The following is a 19,692-nucleotide window of genomic DNA, read 5'->3' as shown; positions in this document are numbered from 1 at the left end:
GCAATAGTAAAAACCATAATGTGACTTAAGAAACCTGCCTACCTGCCGGATTTATGTAGAAAACACAAGGCTCCTTCTGCATCCCTATTTCGTTTCTCCCCCAGCACAACAACGTCCCATAATCCCCTTCGGTCATGGGTTTGTAAGCTGCTGTACTCCTCGTCCTTTCGCTGTAAATCTGGTTCTGTGGTATGTCAACAGTGTCAGCCGAGTTATTAAATTTCCAAATAAACTGCACGTCTGTTGGATTGGCCTCAACTTCACATAAAATCCTCGCCGTTTCGTGTCTCGCCACCCCAAAGACTTTCGGTTGGGCGGGTCGACAAGTTGGAATAACTGGCGAAGAAATTAATTATAACAACCGGTCGTTAAAAAGTATGATTGATGACGCAAGCTGATTTCAATGTTGGAATTAGACGCGAAACTAATAGATCAGGAAGGAAATATATCAAAGAAATTTGGATCGAACTACATGAAAAAAGTTTAATATACGCAGAGAAAGCAAATAAATCACGAAGAAGTGAGTAAAATACCTGGAATTGTAAGAATACACAAACACATCCATCATTTCTTTGGGACATATGAACGGACAACCTCTTAGAGATTTAGAAATCGGTTTTCTCAGTCATTTAAGGCTTTCGCAAACAACAACTATCTCGAACATGTCATATAAAAAATCTTATTTAGAACGAAATAAATGCTATAATATTGGAGCTGAGGACACTCGTGCTTTTAGCAGGTTTATTTTCATCCACGTGCTGAGAGAGGATACAATTCCATCGGACATAAATCTGCCAAATTACAACTTATGATAGAAAAGCACAGTCACTATTAAAGCTGTTTTTGCCAAAAATATTTTCTTATTAATGGAAGAAAGTCTTGTTTATAGCAGTTAGAGAATTTATGTGAACATCATTTGATAATGCTAATGGCAAATTTCAACTAATTTTCATTTTATTATTTAATATTTTGGTTATTAGCCTTGTGGCTCAGTGGTACTTTAAGATGTTAGCTTGCAAGCCAAGTCTCGGAGCTGTAATCTTCTCAATTGGAGTTAACAACGCCAGCCTGTCTCTAATCTACATAAAACCCTAAGTGCCTCTAATGCAACATAACATTGTCTCTAGAATGTCAACCATGTTAATGAGAAATGATTCATTAAAGTAATTTAAAAGCTAATTAATTATATGAAAAAATACTCTTATTAGAATGCCAAAAGTGTGCTAAGTACCGGCGAAGCGCCTCCGCCATTCTTACTCATTACATGTCTTGTAACATGTTGAATGAATATTTTATGAAAGAAAGAAAAACTGAAATCAAAGAAACATTAAAAATAACATTTTTTTAAAATAATTTCTTTGAACAACAAAATTGTAAATTATATCGTGAATTTATATAATAATTACCAGTATTAATCAACTTTATTACCAATTGTTTATAAATTGCCAATTTAGTTTTGTAATGACTAACATTTTCATTGTTAAAGTAAAATTATAGTTTCTTCCATTAAGTCGAATAATTTTGAGATGGTTCAAAAAATAGTTGGTTCATACAATGGAGTAATTACTTTTTTAAAACCTATCTAAAAATGTCGAAACCGTCCTACTAAAACAAAATCCTTGCCCCGTTTCGGATTAACCCTCCAACCCTCTTCGCTGATGAAAAATTCCAGCAATAGCACTGAAAGTAATTAACGTTCGGCTCTCAACGCCCGACTGCTTCAATCCAAACAAAGTGAAACATTACAATGACAATTTCACTAGAGATATAGTTGCGAGTCGCCGCCTCTCGGCGGCAGGAAGTTGCTAATACAAATATTGATATTCGAGAGGGTGGCAAGTGCCTTCGTCGGTCCGGAATAAGCCGCCAGCGGTAGCATGTGTAACCGCCATTTCCTGTTACATTTCGCCGTTTGAGCATTCAGAAGACACATTACAACTTCCACTTTATTTGTTGATTTACAACCGAACTTTATCTTTGATTTCGCTTAAAACTCTACAGAACAGTTGAGGCGCACTTATGTTTTGCTTTGCAAATACAGCTCCTTCCAATTGCGCCAGAATTGTAAGATTTTCTTTAATCCGGGGTTTAGTCGATACCTGACCGGCCAATAAAGGACGCTTTATATTCGGCCCGCTTGTGGTGAACACGCGAATATAACGAATAAAACCAATTCCATTCAAAATTACAGGTCATAAATCAAATTCTACTCGCCCGTTTCCTTCGAATGTCAAATAAATCATTCACTTTTCTTTAAATTGATTTTTATTAGAAACGAATTAGTTTCAAGTCATTTAATCTAACCCCAGTTTATTAATTAATTTTACGAACAACAAAACTCATTCATTAAGTAAACAAAACAAATGTGGGCAAACAGTTAATTATTTCAGAAAATTTGAAACAACAATCAATCTAATTATCCTCAAATGCAAACTACGGCATAGCACGGCCCTCAATCATAACTTTTTATAATTACAATTTGATTACAAAATAAACATGAGAAAAAGTAATTCGAAGATCAAGTTGTTTATCAATTATTATAAATAATGTTATGTACAGGGTGCTGCATTTTGAATGTCCGAATAGGGAATCTCCGAAACTAAGAGGTTTAGCCAAAAACGAGTAATACATTCTGGGGCTCATCTTTTGAGAAAATAATATTGGTTAAAACCGCATCCCGCTATCGTCTTTTGTTTTCGACTTATAGACAAAAATTGACATTTCAGCCAAATCTAAAAAAATTCATATCTTCGTTATAATAGAAGACACAGATTTGAAATAAAGACATTATGCAGACACTTTTTTACGTAGAATTTAATAATGTAGTTAACAATTTTTTTCAATTGTTTGTTTAGCCGTAATAAAATAAATTTGTATTTTTTTAAATGGGAATCATAGATGGTTATGTCATTTTTAAAAAGCTTGTTTTTTTCTTATCTAAAAATATATATTTGAAACAAATTATTATAATACATTTTTAGCAAAAAATTATCTTTGATTTTTGTTTGCAGTTGGCCATGAAAAAATGTTGCATCTTCAACTAAAAGGATTTAAACTGTATTATTCAACAAGTGTCACTAACGAAAGAGTTTTCTAAGCACTAAGTAATGAAAAAAATGTAAAATAAATTGTAAATCAACTTATTGGCGACTAATAACATTTCTTTGTTTTTAAACAAGCTAACATTACCATTGAAACTTCTAGTGATACACAGAGTGTTGTAAAAAAAGCCTCTTTAATTCTTCAATAAAATATATTTTATTTGACACAAAAATGACGATATGGCTATTCAAATACCCAAATTCCGTCTATGTGAAACGTTATCCTTCCTCCATTAGACCATCAAAAAATGTTTTTTCTAATTGTGTTGACTGTTGACACATTTGTTTTTCCTATTTTTGGATTTTTTACAAATATGTAATAATTTTGTTCCGAGGCGCTCGCATATTTGTTCAATACTTCTAACGTATCGTATTTTTTAAATTGTTGAAGGTATCTTGAAAGAATACGCTTGGGCTATTAATTAAAAGAATATTTAATGAAGTGTAAAGTACAAAAGTAGAGGGCTCCCTGTACGAGCTTCTATCACCAGCCTAGCTGTGTACAGACTAACTAAAAAAAAACTAATTCGCAATAATTGAGACTGGGAACCGGAAATCGACCCAGCCGGGGGTTTCGCAGAAACGATAAACAAAATCGGCGACGTTCCTGGAAACTATAGAGTTAGTTTTTATTACTTCAACAATAATTTTATCTATTTTTTCATCTATTTCACAGTTCACAAAACTCTGATTGATTATTATTTATACATTTGGAGTGAAATAGTTGTTCCTTGGCCAACTATTATCAAACAAAATATGTATTTTATTTTTTAAGTAAAATTATAAAAAAATATTCTGTTACAAATATATATTTTTTAGATCAAAAAAAAATAAGCTTTTCAAAAATGCCATGGCCGCTTATGATTTCCATTTACAAAAATACAAGTTTATCTTATTACGGCCAAACAAATAACTAAAAAAAAAAGTTAACTTCATTATTAAATTCCTCGTAAAAAAGTGCCTGTATAATGTCTTTATTTCAAATTTGTGTCTTCTATAATAACGGAGATATGATTTTTTTTATATTTCGCCAAAATGTCATCTTTTGTCTGTAAGTCGAAAACAAAAGACGATAGCGAGATGCGGTTTTAACCAATATTATTTCCTCAAAAAATGAGCCCCATAATGTATCACTCGTTTTTGGCTAAACATCTTAGTTTCGGAGATTCCCAATTCGGACATCCAAAATGCAGAACCATGTACAATTCTCCCAAAAAATGCAGACAATAGCGACTTTCACTTACATTTAACGTCAAGTTGCACCGAATTGCTTTCACCATCGCCTTCTTGATTATGCCCAACACAGGTGTAGTGTCCAGATCTGGATCTCGTAATTGCTTGAAGCACCAAGCTTTGATTGCTGACGATTGTATTTGCTTGTGCGTTATTGTACAGTTGTTTACCCTACGTCAATGATTGGAAACAGTCGTCGACAATTTAAAATCAACACTTACATTATGTCTCCAACTGACTTTGTACACCCATGGATTGGATTTGATGTTACACTCGAAATAAACATCGACTCCTTCTTTAATAGTGCTTCCATTCAAAGTACTGCCGAGTTCAAGAGTAACGAGAGGGACGTCTGAAAAATAAAAATAGTTGATGGAAGTTGTGTCAACGTTAAAAATGTCAAAGGACCTGCACTGCATTATGATGGATAATGCTTTTATTATTTTACATGAGGGTGAATTTGTAAACAATGTAAGGGGCGTTTGCGTCAGAGGAGAGACTTATTAAGCCATATCTGTAATGAGTAATTGTTGCTCTTACCGAAGAATTAAAAATATTTTTTTTCGAGTAACCAAGAAAAAAGTTGAATTTATTGAAAAGAATTGAGAGAAAACACGTCACCATTTTACTTCAATCATTCCCGAGTAGGAGTGCTATTTGCATAAACAAAATAGAACAAGTGTAAATATGGCGCCTGCTTTTGAAACAGCGCGGCTTCTTTGCCATTTGTGAATGTTTATTGTCCTTTTAGCCGCTGAAATACGGAAAATACAAGCAGCGAATTGTTAAGTCGATTCTGCTGTCGTGTCATGTAATTAGAAGTAAATAACTGTGAGAATTCAACATCTGCGAATTTATCAGAAATTGGAAATTATTTTGGCCCAATGACGGATTCTGGATTAGTAATAAATAAGGCTCGGATTATATGCAAAATTCATATTTGTTATTAAAAGGTATATCAACAAAATTGTAAGTTTTCTCTGCATATCTATAGTTTTTTGATCAAAATAAGTCAATTAAAAAAATGTGCATATTTTGTATATTTTGGCAACTTCCTGCTTATTTTAGGAAATATTGCATATTTGTGCATATTTTCTTCAAATTTCTGTTCAAGTTAAAAATTAGACAGTTTAAGAAAAATGATTCGATTACTAAATATGTTAAAGAGAAAACAACCGGTAATTTGGAAGCCAGACTCAAAGAATTAGTATCGTTTTATACAGGGTGAAAATAAAGTATGGTGCCAAGCGGTTTTTGCCTCCGGAAAATAATAATTAATATGAATTAAAGTAATATAAAAAATGTATTCGTATTTTGAGAACAAAATTTTGTTTAAAAAAAAATTTAATTAATATAAAATTAATATAAAATATGTAGATATTTGTAATTCTTAGATCATAACCTTGATGGGAGAAATGGTTTTTCAGTGGGTTGCCATTAAAAAAAATAAATATTTTTGTAGAACTCAAAAATAATGAAAATTTCGAAAAAAATTATTCTTGATAAAATATCACATTTTTATACGTAGTATGTACTTTATCATTCATCAGTTAGTTTTTCCAAAAATCGATAGTTTAAACAAAAAACGTTTGGTTCCACACTTTTTTAGTTCACTTGGTATAGCTATAAGTTACCTGCTAATGAATTTTAGAGAAATTGTTTAAAGCGATATTTTCTGAAAAGTACATATTTCTGAGAAAAACATTTAATTACCAAGTTTTTAAAATGGCTTTTCATTGGCAAAACCAATTTATTTATTCTCTTTCGTTGATAGTGTGCAATTCAAGATGTCGAAAATACAAAGTTTAGTGTATTCGAGGATAAAAATTTATCCCAACTTTGATATTTATTGTTAAAAATTTTGCATATCGATGAATATTTGGCATATATTGGAGCATATTTCTTAATAGCTCGTGCATATTTATGTGAAAATACGTGCACATTATATGAGCATATTTTACGGATTTTTGTGCATATAATCCGAGCCTTAGTAATAAAAAATTACAAATTTTGTATTCTTTACGATGGTTTTGAGGGGGACAATGTGCGATAAGAGACAGGAACAATGTCAGTCGTTGCCTAGCAAACCATGGTGTAAATTAGGAAACGATATCAGTCGAGCAAGTACAATAATTAACCGCGGACGTAAATAGAGGCAGCACTTTAGTCGGTAACTGCGGTCCAGATCTGGTCTAATTTATACGGAAGAGCATCAAAAGCAGATGAGGTGGTCAGCCGGCGGTTTCCATATGAAATCCATTATGAACGTGGAATTAAGCTCGTACCGAATTTATCTAGAACTGGTTCCTCGAGCTCAATTAAATCACGAACCAATGATGCGAACTAAATTCGCATGTACGAGACTGTTAGCAACTCACTAACTTTAATTTACATTCACCCTACATATCCTCGTTGAGCGTTGAAATTAATAATTCGTCTTGTGGGATAATAGTGGTGGTAATGCAACTTACGGTAAATATCGAGCTTCCATCCGTCTTCCAAACCGCTGTCTGAGATATACGGCTGTTGACCTCGGCAAGACAGATATTTGCCTCCGTCTTCGACAGTTGGTGTAAACGTCAAGACGCTGGTGGTGGTGTTGAGGTCCGGACTCGTCTGCAAAAAATTGAAACGACGGTAAACAGCGTTTATTCTAAAATATGTCCAACAAGGTTTCCAGAATATTGTTTGGAAAGCAAACACATGTCTCTGAGAATTTCAAATTTTATTCCCAGGAAATGAGCTTTTTTAATATTTGTTTGAGTTTGTAATAAATAAAATCGAGCAAAAAACTTAGATTTATTCTGCGTAAATTTCTCAATCAGATGTCGCACAATAAAACAAAATACGAAAAATATAAAGATATCCTTAGGAAAAACGCCGCTGATGGCAAGAAGTTTAACTACATCACGTTTTCGCTGTATATATTCATATTTCAACATTTTTGCATTTTCGGCGAATAACATTCTTATTATATTATAATGTGGGGTGAATTTCTTTCGGTCGCCACGCCATATTTCTCCTCCACGTCAAACTGTACGTTTTTCTACTCTCCTTTTGTGATGAACTCTATAACTTTTTCTTGTACAAATATAAACTCTGACACCTATTTCATATAAATCTACCAGATAAAAATTTATGATCACAAAAATATAAACACCAATAATGTTATACAAATTCAGCAACTCAACAGAATTGCCCGGCGCATCCACCAATTGGCAATGCATTAAACGCGTTTATTAAGCATTTACACTGTTTTATTCAGGTATAAATTTTTTTATTACAATGTAAAAACCACTAGAAACAATCTAGACGATTTAAAATGTTTCTCAAATGTAAAACAACTAACCTATAAAAAGTTTAGCGAAAATTAAACACAAGTTTCGAGGCTGAAAATACGAGTAGGGTCTCCAGTGCCTAATGAGAGTTTTAGTGTCTCATTTAAAGTTGTTGCCAACATAGAATGATCTAAAAGTTGTAATTAGGTACAAAACATTTGCTTAATATTTTTTTTTTACAAGAAAGTAGTTATGCGTACTTGTAACCTTGATTAAATGTAACTGATATTGATATTTTAATACTGAATATATTTTAATTTTGCAATATTAATTGTAAATGTATGTTTAATAATATTGAAAAAAAAAACGTCGATTCGCTGCGTTGGAGTTATGAATGCTTTTAATTAAATACTGCCTCCAAAATTCCTCAAATTAGATAACACAGAATTAATTCGGTAGCATCCAATATTGAAATAAATGGAGTACAGTAGACTTGTACAAAATACCCCGACGCATCCACCATTTTTGCACATTTTGTGCTAATGATGAATCCCGGTGCATCCTTTATAATATTATGCAAAGAAAATGGCAATTTAAATCCCATGACAAATTAGTTTAAACTAAAAAAAGCAGCTCAGTTTAGTTCCAGAAAAACTGCAATCATGGATGTTTACACTGTTAACAATCTAATTCTGTTGAAACAAAACATTAGCAGCATTTTTTAGTTTGAAACAACTCGAGTTTTAATTGTGTCGACGCAATTCGCTTCCTACAAAAACTTGTCTCGTAACTTGTCATAACGATTATGACATAACGAATCACGAGAGAGATAATTTGATTGGACTTGTTTCAACTTCGTATCAGTTTATCTATCGCACAAATAAGGTTGTGGCGTTGAAAAGTGAGATTGTCTCGAGGCTCCTCTCATAGGAAAAGGCGACTTAATAGAATAATATTTGAACCGTTAGAATGGGATGGACTGACGACGAATCGACCGCTTTTTGTATACAATCCACGAAGGACAAAAACAATAATAAATACGAGAAAAAATCGCCTATAGAAGCCTCTTATTATGGAAGAATGTGAAATAGAGACTGAGTGATATTCAGGGATTCTAGTCTGGATATGCCACACTTGAACTGCAGTAAAACAGTCGAAAACAAATAAAAAGTTAAGCGCCTTTTTATTAAATTACAAAGCACAGAGACACTGAGTCTCTGCTTATTGACATTTCGTAGCGAGATACATGCCAATCTCACCACAATATCAACGCGCAACCGACCAACTTTCAGATCGCATTTTCTCAAAATATCTAAAACGTGCTTCGGCTAGATTTCTCAACGAGCGCGTTCACCACACAAAGAACGGTGATACCCTAACTATTCATATCTATACATGCGGAGAATTTCAAATAACATAATAAAACGACTTCCTTAAATTATACGCGATAAAAAAGATTTTTCAATGTCTTTATGGCACCAGGAAGTAAGTGCTGCGTTTGTACGGTTACGACTTTCGTTTTGAGACCAATCAATGATTTGTGGCACTTGCACCGATGTTGCCTCAATAAATGTATAAATATCAAAGTTTTCAAGGCACAAATCGGTTCGGTGCGTATTTATTTAGCAAATAACTGGGTTGGTGTAACGGCAGCATCCTTCAAGCCGATATTAAATTTAAAATGCATGAAATTCTTTTACTGTTTTACTAAAAACTTATGATTCGGAAGTTATTTGATTTTGGACTCTTTATTTTGATAGGATGATGGGGTCATCCGAAATTTTATTTAACTCCAGCAAACATGAAATACAAAAATATGAATTTTATTTCGAACACGGCCAGGTTTTTTGAAAAATTTTTTTTTTTTGTATACGCTCCCGAAAATAGTTGTTTTTTAGGAACTCATTTGAGTCCCTAAAATGAGTCTTTCGGACTCAATAAAATAATACCTAAAATGGTTATTTTAGGTTCTCAGTCACAAAAACAGTTTTTCGGGACGAAAAGGTTAATTTAGTTACAAACTTTTTTCAATTAGAGTGAATTCGTTTTTTAAGAGCTTTAACAAAAAAATTTGGTGTGAACATCACACGACTTTCCTTATCCTACCTATTTTGAAAACATCCTTACGATAATAATTTAGTGTTAGAAATCCGAGTAGCAAAGTTAACCTATGAGTTAGTGCCACTTGCCGGATTATACGCGAAATAATAGTTAATAGTTGTCGCGGGTTCGAGTCTGAAGTGCAATTTTTTTTTAGTTCGGTACCCATTATTATTTTATCACATTTTACTGTTTAATAAGGTATATTTCATGTTTCTAAATAACTTGTATCCCCATGAATTTATTGTACCTTCAACCGTATAATTTTGCGGCCGTTTTACGGCCGACTTTTGTTTCGTGCTGCGTCCCCTTTGTAAAAGTAACTTACATACCAAATTTCAAGTTTACAGTTTACAAGTTACAGACGGACGGACACACACAAACACACACACGACCCAATGGCCCAAACCAACTTTTTTGGTGTCTTGAAGCTATAATTCGTCCAGAAATGTAAAAATATTCGTCCGCAAAAACTGTATTTTAGGTACTTGAAACAAAAATAACTAACCCAAAAACAATATTTTAACACAGCCACAAATCTGTTCTAAAATTTATCAAGTATTGCTCCAATATTGTACAATTTATGTTAAAATTATTCTACATGAAATCTTTTAATAAATTTAATAAAAACAAAACTTTGGTAAAGTCTCGAATTTGAAAAACGCTGCTCCAAACCAAACATAATTTTCTGTTTTTAGTTTTTTAAATAATTTAATACATGTGGGTTGTGCAACAAGAGCTTTAAGAGAAAATGCTGTTGCCTGAAAAACAATACTATTTATTTCTTTTATATTTCAGCTGCAATGCTTTTTTATCTTTTTGATTTATTTGTCTCCATTTAATTAAGACTAAATTAGCTTTTTAAAAGTGTTTATTCCAATAAATTGAATAATTCAAAGAAAAGAGTTTTTCAATTACGCGAAATAAAATTGCTTTAGTTTGCCGCAAAGCCGTTCAAAAGAATCAAAGGAAGTCCATTTATAATATCAGTTCTGGGCAAAGCTATGGCTTGTACACAAGATGGGGTGGCGACTAAATGCTCCGGAAATCTCTGTCATAAATTGAATAAAAGAAAAGAAGATCGGTAAATTTGTTAGGACAAAATTGGGAAACAGAAGGAATATTTTAGTAATAAAGTCGACTACGATGTAACTTCCTATTAAGTTAACGTCGAGCAACGTACCTCCCAGAAATCCATATCTCGTGATTGAATCGTACTACTAGGGCTTTGATGGGCGAATTTGTACCCCTGCACCTTGCTGCAACAATATCCGATCGTTGGAAATATTTTAGAGCAAACATAATTTACAGTGTCTTGGCCAACTTCAGACGACAACAAGACGCTCCTGATGAAATTTATATCGTTTGATCCCAAACTTGCCATGAATTTCGTTACAGCGTCCTCTTTTATTTTTGTTATCTCTCAAAATAACGTATGAAATTTTAAATCGGACTGCCTTGTGTAATACAAATGTCACTGTAGAGATGGCGTTTCTTAAAAAAATAATTTTTTTATTACTCCTTCAGTTCTATACTATAATTCGGCAAAGTTAATATTTGAGCAAGAGTATTTTCTTTAAATTAAAACCATATTTTCGTGTTTTTATTGCTTCACGTGGGATTAAAGACAACTGTTAATTAAGTCGGTGACGATATTTTCCTTACTTTCGACTAAAATACATAAAAGATAATTCCTAAATAAGGTTCTAATTTCATAAAATACAAAAATTTGTGCATTTGTTTCATGACGCTCTGTTTTGATTTTATTGCTGTTGAAAGTCTGGCTTCTCCTTTGTCACTTTGCTCGTAAACACTACGGTTATCAATACTGGAAGTTTCGACACTAGTAAAACTCCAAGCTTGCTCAAAGTAAAACGAACATAAATTCACTTGATATTATCCTAGCCATAGAAAATTCTATACTGCTGCCGAAAATTACCTGAAGTTTGTAGACACTAGTTACAAAACGACGAAATTGTAACTTTATTCACCCTCCTAGAAACTCGTTAGCGCAATATTATCTGACACAAGATTAAAGTTAAGAAAATTAAGATTTATAAAAAATTATTATTTTACAGTGCGATCAAAAAGTCTTTCTATCAAGTAGCCGTCCTAGTTGAGGACGTATGTTGCATGGCAGTTCGTATGTTATCTAGATGTCAAAAAATTATTTTATAAAAATTAAAATATTGAGCTAATTAAATTGAATTATTCTATGAAACGTCTCAAAACAAACTAAAATAAGGTTTTGTTGGTGTTTATTCATAAAAATCGTTCACCACGGTTTCCTGTCATAATTTACATAAAAATTATTTTGACATTTCTCATTTGTCATTGTGACATTTTATCTTCCACAGACATACGTTTTAAATTTCTACGCTTGCTTGATAGACAGACTTTTTGATCGCACTGTTATTATTTATACATTAGGATGAAAAAATTGTATTGTAATTATTTCGAACTTAATTTAGAAAAATTGAATCGAATTTAATTAAGTCCGGAATGTTACGTTCATTCACCTCATTCTTTCGAGATTTATTAGACCATTTGACATTCGATTAAACCAAACTGCATTAGTTTTACACCATGGAATTGAAAATAAATCAAGTCCCGTGTAGGTAATTCGAATTTTAATTGTAGATAATGAGCTAAAATACGGTCGTAGTAACAAATTAAAATCTTCTCACCAAAACAAAATGAATTTGATTATTGATTGCACAAAAACCTTGCCATGGTCGGCGCAACGATAATAAAAAGCCGTTCCTTTGACACAACGATATTGTCAAAGGCGTCGGCCTTTCTATGAATGTACGACCTATTACCCTCTTCACACTTTGCAACGACGCCTGTGAGTCATAAAACACGTCACGATTTTACAGGTAATAAACGTCTGTTACCGACCTCCCCACTTGTTACAATGCTATTGCTTATAGGATTTAATGCCCTGAGGGATTGTGCCATTGACAGGCGAGAAGTATTTTTATAACATTCCATAAATGGCATGATTGATAATGTTGCTATAATCAATTCTGACGCAAGGTGCACAGAGTCATAATTGATTTTGTTTCATATAGAAAATTTATGGACGGTGCAGTGAGATTTTTAGTGATGAAATTTTTTATCTTTACACAAAAAAATTGAAATGTTGCTTAAACTTTATGAAAATGTGCGAACGATAAAAACTCGCCTAGATTTTCTTCAAATTATTTACATTTTAAATATAACGATCTATTTACCACTTTCCAGCTAAATTTTTTACGTAACCAACTCTGGGTTTGTGTCACATTATTGTGGTACTTATAAAAAGTGATAAATGGTTGATTATCTATTGAATAAACAGGTACATAATCAGATATTGCATTGTTTTTTTATCTGTACGGTGAAGCAATGAGGCTTTGATGCCTCAGCTCTCCGTAAGTGCATTAGCAGCAGCATAATATTTCTTAATCAAGCATACTCTCAACTTTGTCTTTCATCTTAGAAAACTCATTAACGCAAAGGGAAATAACTTTTAATAAGCCAATAAATGAGCTTCTCTACAAAGATGTGTGTTAAATGAAAACAGAACAAATAAACAATATCTAGTGCAAAACAAATAAAAGCATTAACTTGCAAATTAACATGGAAGCATCAATTACAAACTTCGCTTGAAATTTCTAGGGTCTTAACATTGACGAAATGCTTGATTGGAGTAAACATGCAACTGAATTAGCAAACTAAACATCGCATCCCGGCAATTGCGATGTATTAGGCTTGATTGGATGTGGTTTATGCCGCATAAATTTTACTTAAATTGCGGTAATGCGGTGTCTCTTTTTGTGACATTACATCATGTTACTGGCTAACTTTGGATGCATTTGTCAAGATGCCAGAATGATTTTCTCCCAAAAACTAACTGTTCTAACTATGTAGTCAGGAAAACGAAGATCCATCTTCTAACCTTGAAAAACTTGATTACATTTTCCACTGAAAGATGTTGATACAGAAACGTGTTTTATGAGTAAACAGTGTCAATATACTCTGCAATAAGCAATTCGAAAATAAATAAGAATAACATGAGAGGTAAAAATGGTGGAGGCGCCGGGAAAATTCTCAAAATTAAAACTTTCTTTTCTTATGATGCTTTCATTTTTCAAATTGTTCTACTGTTTATTTAATTAATTTTACATTGCAAGTAAATAAATAAAAAAACAAACAATTTAGTTTTCCTACAAAGTGTTGTGTGTTAATGATGATGGCGTCGCCGCTGTTCGAGTGAGTGATCCCTCTTGCCAGTGAATCACGTAATTTTTATTTGCGCATTCACAAATGAGTAAAATATTGACAAATCGACGACACTGGTCCCAACCAAATAAATTACGTAGGGAGTCACCTGGCAGCATACAAATCACGTTTAGTCTGGGTAGAAATAAAAGCGAAAAACCCCATAAAGATTAAACGAAGTGAAGTTAGTCGACGCTCTCGGAATACAAACTACTCACACGCCACTATACAACAATTACATTTGTATTCGTTCAGGTAGCAAAAAGGTTATTCAGAGGCGTAATGCAAAAAACGATACGGTAATCACGCAAGAATTACATGCATTATTCAACAAGTCCAGGACATTGTCGCAAAAATAAAAAATGCGAGTAATTTTATCAAATTGCCTCTACTCTAGGAAATACAAAGGCCGATAAAAATAACTATAACACGGAAATGAAACCATAATAAGAAATCACGACCTTTCGACTCTAATTTAATTTAATTTGACCCCAAGAACAAAAACAAAATTTCAGTTATACAGAGTTTTATTAGTTATATTAGTTTGTATTACTCAATTTTTTAGTTCTAATTTGAAATCGCAACCAATTAGTTGACTTGTGTTTACAACAAAAAAAAGTAGAGCAAGCTACAGAATGTGGAGTCCTAAGTTATTTGTTAAAACAATGTTACAATCAGAAATATCTGTTTTAAAAAGCAAAAGATATATAATATCTCGTATCTACATTTTAATTATGAAATATGTTTCTAATAAAAAATCATTGCTTTTAGAAGAAAAATAAACAAATAAAAGTTACATTAATAATATTTTATTTATTTGTTTTCCAATACTGAATTTTATAAAATCAAATGAAAATAAAATTTATGATGTGTTGATTAAAGTTAAAATTCAGTCATAAATTGTAATTTTATGTTTTGTACTGCAACTAATTTTTGACATATTTTACTCAAAAAAAGAGAAAAAAAAATATTTAAAAATATTCAACTGCATTCAACATGCTAACAATAAAGGCTACAAGTTTAATATTAACAAAGTAATAAAAGGCGGAAAACAATTCTTATTCAGTCAAAACAAATCTGCTTTGTAATACATAAGAATTCTCCAACGTTAGTCAAAATAGCTGCTGCGTTTTAGAGTAATCTGCATATTGAAAATTCACACAAGCTCTATAAGCAAACACAAAAGCAAATTCGAGTCATGTGCATGCAAAACGATGATTTAATGGTTACTACTAGCTGAAAGCTCATCTAAACTGACATTTGTTTAATGATGTATTGTCGGTCCCAGCTTTATAGTTTAAACGAAATCCGATATGCAATATTAATTCGGTTCCAGCGATTCCTCTCTAATTTTAAGTTCCATCTAAATTAGTAAACTTTAATTAACCCTGTGTATGAGTCCACCGGAAAGCCATGAACACGACCTGCAGGTTGTGGTCGCGGAAACGATATTTGTGTAGATCATAAAGAGGGAGTGATCAGTGAGACAGTATTACTAATACAACGATTACCTCCTGACATAAAGTCGAACTTAGAGGCACTCCCCCGGCAATATCCGCAGTGGTTCATTGTGGGAATATTATCATTCTCATATTACCCTCATAATGCAATATTAATAACGATTCGGAGCTCCGTGTTCTAGATTCGCATAATAAAAGTTGAAGTGTTCGTATGAAAAATTCCACAGCCGAGTCCATCTGGGTTTTCGATGCAATTTACATACAGGTCGTAAAATAATAATTCCACTCACTGCGGTTATTTTTCTGTATCGGTTTACTCAACTAGGTTTGCAATAAATTAGTTTCGGCATCTTTGATCGCAACGGCGATAGATGTTTTTCTAGTTTTACTTTTATATGATGCTATTAGACGTCCGATAAGAATATTTAACGATTTCAATTGCACAGTTACTGCACCAGTATCGAGTTCTATATTTGGAAGATTTATTGTTGCGGTCATTTTGCGTATTTTGCTCGAATCTAGCCGCCGCTTTGGCTATTTTACTGCAGCACATCCAGAAAATAAACACAGTTATATTTCACCTTTCGGTAGACTTCGCGTATAGTAGGCAGCATATTTTATTACTTCCGGGGTAATTTCATAACTGTACGGGCAAAGCTGAGTTAAATCTGTTTAAGAGTAAGCACTGATATACGATTTTATCGGGAAATTATCGACTAGGACAATAAGACCACTAGACGCTTTTCGATTGGAGAGAAATCGTAGTAAAAATAGAAATTATCTTTACACTCACTAATGTTACTAGTGCTGAATGTTTTAATAACATTAAATCTAGAGTAGCCACTAGAAAAAACTTAACATTTATAAGAATGTTCGGTTAAGATTCATTCCTACTAGGATTTTTCTCCTCTAATTAAACAATTGAATTCGATTCGCAATTTAAAACAATACAGCAAGTTTCATTTTCGCACTAATAATTTTTCTCAGCGATATTATTTACAACTATACAAAGTGTGGAAACTAAGAACTCTTTCAAATTCAGTTGCACACGCTACATTTAATTAATTAATCAATTTAATATAGTGTATTTAATTTAATGTTAGCATATACAAATTTATTTTGTGTTAAAATACTTACAAAAAAAAATAATTCAAATTGATGTAAAAAGCAGATATGTGTGAATTAATGTTTGTAAACTGAAGTTGTTTTTGTCTTTTAAAACAATGCTAATCCACTAATCATAAATTTATACATTTAAATTGTAATTTAAAATTTCAGTTTGTGTCAGCCAAAGAAATAAGTAATTGTAAGTAGTAGCTTATTGTAGGTCTATTAAGTTTTTACAAAATGTAAATTGTCAAGTTAACTCTAATATGAGTCTCTTGAAGCATTATTATAAACACAAGAAACAGCAATTAGGAAGTTCTAGTTCTGTCAGGAACTGGTTTGTAGCTCTTTATGTCCATATCAAAAGACATTCTATTTGGAGTATTGTTAACAAACATTAAACTATTAAAATTTGTTTAGGGGTCCATGCTGTACAAAGCTTCAAAAGTGCTGGTTTTTAATATAGAACAATAACTAAAATTATTAGTCGTGTCCACCATGTCAAATTAAAAAATAGTACTATTTATTGCATCACGAGCTCTTTTAATTACCGACTGTCATACAACCCATTGTAACTTTTTCATTTGAATTTCTCCATGAATGGCTGAAAATATCAGAAGCTCGTATGATTTATAACGGAAATAAAAGAACTTTTTACAATCAAAGGTCACCCTCTGTTATTAGACGCGAAGCAAACGATGTCGATTAGAAATACTATACAGGGTGTTTGTGGATTGCATGCAAATATTTTAACCACTAATAAGACAATTTGTTATAAAAAGTCGAATTTGAGAACAAACAAATTCCGTATCCATATTTTTTTTTGCAATTTCCCCCCCATGATTTTCACGAGCCATTCAGTGTGTCTTTGTTAGTTGGAAGCAAAAATATCAATGAAAATAAAAAAAGAAACAATTAGTGAATTAGTGTACGCAGCTCAAATTAATATTGTCGAAGGGCTGTGTGTGCAAACGCAAGCTTCCCTAGTCCGAAGAGTTGAAGCATGCATGCCAACCAAGGGCAACATTTCTACCAATTTTTATAACGGCAGGTAAACTAACACTAACATTGAACATTGACACTGGTCTACCCTAATGAAGCGATAATTTTTTTGTCTTTACGCTGTTTACGTTCCGTATTTTTTGTTTCATGAACGAATATAACATGGTATTAAGACATAGGCGGGGACGAGATTTCAGTCTCAATTTATTTTTAATTTTAACTCAAAAATGACGTGTTTTCGGCAAAAGTTAGAAATACAGAAGTTGTTTCTTTTGACGAGTTCTATTAGTGGTTAAAATATTTGCTCGCAATCCTCAAACACCCTGTATGTCTGAATGTTGATCTGAGTAAGTAATATTTTCCATTATTTTTCCTCTATACGGCAACTTGAAATTTAAATCCCAATTCTTCGTCTTATAAAAGCATCTCGGCCTGTTTGTCAGAGATAAATATAAACAAGATTTTTACGGTCACTGCGTACGATTTTGAATCAATTATGGCGACATGTTATGGTATGTGGACTTACGGTTTCTCTGGTATTTTTCATTTGTACGCTTCCTTTCCACCAAGTTATAGTGGGTTGAGGCCTCGAACCCACAACTTCACAACTAAGTTCGTAAGTGTTATCAGCGGATAATGCCTTATTTTCGCCGAGGAGCTTCACCCTTAAAGGTCGCACTGTAACAAGAAAATTAATTAGAAATGCTTCACAGAGATTGAAGAATACTAAAGGACGTGAGTACGTGCCCGAAAAATTTTCAACGATTTTGAACGCTTTGTGATGTTTATTTGTGTACAATCGAATTCTCGCAAGTAAATAACAAACTTGTTGAAGTCTGGCTTTCGCGCAGTATTCATTAAATTGTAAAACGCGGAATAAATGTAGCGAATCGTTGTAATTAGGCAGCGCAGAGGGATTATTCGGGATTAGTTGGAGATTCAGTTGTTGAATTTCAGATGCAAATATTTAATAAAATGGAAACGAGCGCCAAATATTTGCGCGGAAAAATAGCAAACACATACCGAATATTGCAAATCGGCGTCCGAACTAGAAAACTTTCCAGGATAAATGTAAGGGTCAGTATGAAAACTAACAAAAGCCGAGAAAAGCGGGGTGTGTTTTATGACTTAGTAGGAGGCTAAGTTCAGAACTTTTCATATTTCCAATAAAAAAATATCTATTGGCAATGATGTAGAGAGTTAACTGCCCAAGAGGAAACATTTTAAGTTGTTATGTGCATTTATGAAGTTTCAAAGTCGCATTTCACGATGGCGAAACCGACAGCACAATGTGCCGCAGGATGCGTCTAATTTCATTAAAAAATACCATCTAGAAGTGCAATTTTTGATGCAGAAAGTCGTGTTTCGAGTCATTCGAGCATACTTTTCGACTATTTTTCCGCTGTACTACTTCGAAACAATACTATGCTCTTGACAAAATGTCCTTTGTGTTTACAATTTCAAAACATCAGAGACTATCAATCGGTGACAGCCGTGTATTGAAAATAGTCACACAAAAGAGTTTTGTCACAGCCCAGTTCTCATTAAATTTTTAACTGAAAATGCAGAGATATCCGGTTTAATTGTTACCAACTTAAAAATTGTATCGGATTATTTTAGGTGACCAAACCTCGACCAAAACCGCTCCAAGTCGCAAGATTTGGCAGCCCAAGTAGAACGGGAGACATTAACCGAATCATGATTAAATTAGCGACTCTCAAGTAAGCTCACATTTTATGCAAATCACTTAATTCGCTGTAATAGTTTAAATAAATCGTACAAATAAAACTTCATCCGGCTCTAAAGCTAGATTTTGTGACAAGCCGACAAGGGTGAAATCTAGTTAAATGGGAATACACAAAACTGCATGATAATGAACTAACCCGCATAAAGAAAATTTCAATAGTAACGCGAATTTCGTGTTCCTATTAGCCACATGCAGAACTTGTGTCAAGCACTCACACCCCTTGTGGTTACATGAGTAATTACTTCGGGACAGCTCTTGGCACTCCCACAGTAACTAACTCTGCTCTTATTAACAATATTACGTCTAATGCGTCCATTTTACAAAATTTCTTCTTTGTAAAATTAGCAAAAACAAAAAATAATGTCCAGAAGAACACCAATAAAACATTTATTCGGGATAAA

General features: G+C 32.9%; 1 protein-coding gene across 3 annotated transcripts in view; it reads right to left on the bottom strand.

Annotated features, from left to right (window-relative positions):
• LOC123010971 (hemicentin-2-like) overlaps positions 1–19,692 on the bottom strand; it is a 148,966-nt gene that overhangs the window by 5,122 nt on the left and 124,152 nt on the right. For all 3 annotated transcript variants that reach the window (XM_044408200.1, XM_044408201.1, XM_044408202.1), the window contains exons 6-10: positions 18,071–18,222; positions 6,806–6,950; positions 4,556–4,686; positions 4,346–4,505; positions 43–336 (exon numbers count right to left, since the gene is read on the bottom strand). In XM_044408200.1, coding sequence (XP_044264135.1) covers positions 43–336; positions 4,346–4,505; positions 4,556–4,686; positions 6,806–6,950; positions 18,071–18,222 — 882 coding nt within the window. The remainder of the gene's footprint in view (positions 1–42; positions 337–4,345; positions 4,506–4,555; positions 4,687–6,805; positions 6,951–18,070; positions 18,223–19,692) is intronic.

This window comes from Tribolium madens, unplaced genomic scaffold (assembly GCF_015345945.1).
Source record: "Tribolium madens isolate multiple individuals breed KSU strain unplaced genomic scaffold, Tmad_KSU_1.1 Scaffold_91;HRSCAF=231;Tcas5.2_LG7, whole genome shotgun sequence".
NCBI lineage: Eukaryota > Metazoa > Arthropoda > Insecta > Coleoptera > Tenebrionidae > Tribolium > Tribolium madens.
This window is presented reverse-complemented; position numbering and strand designations above follow the sequence as displayed.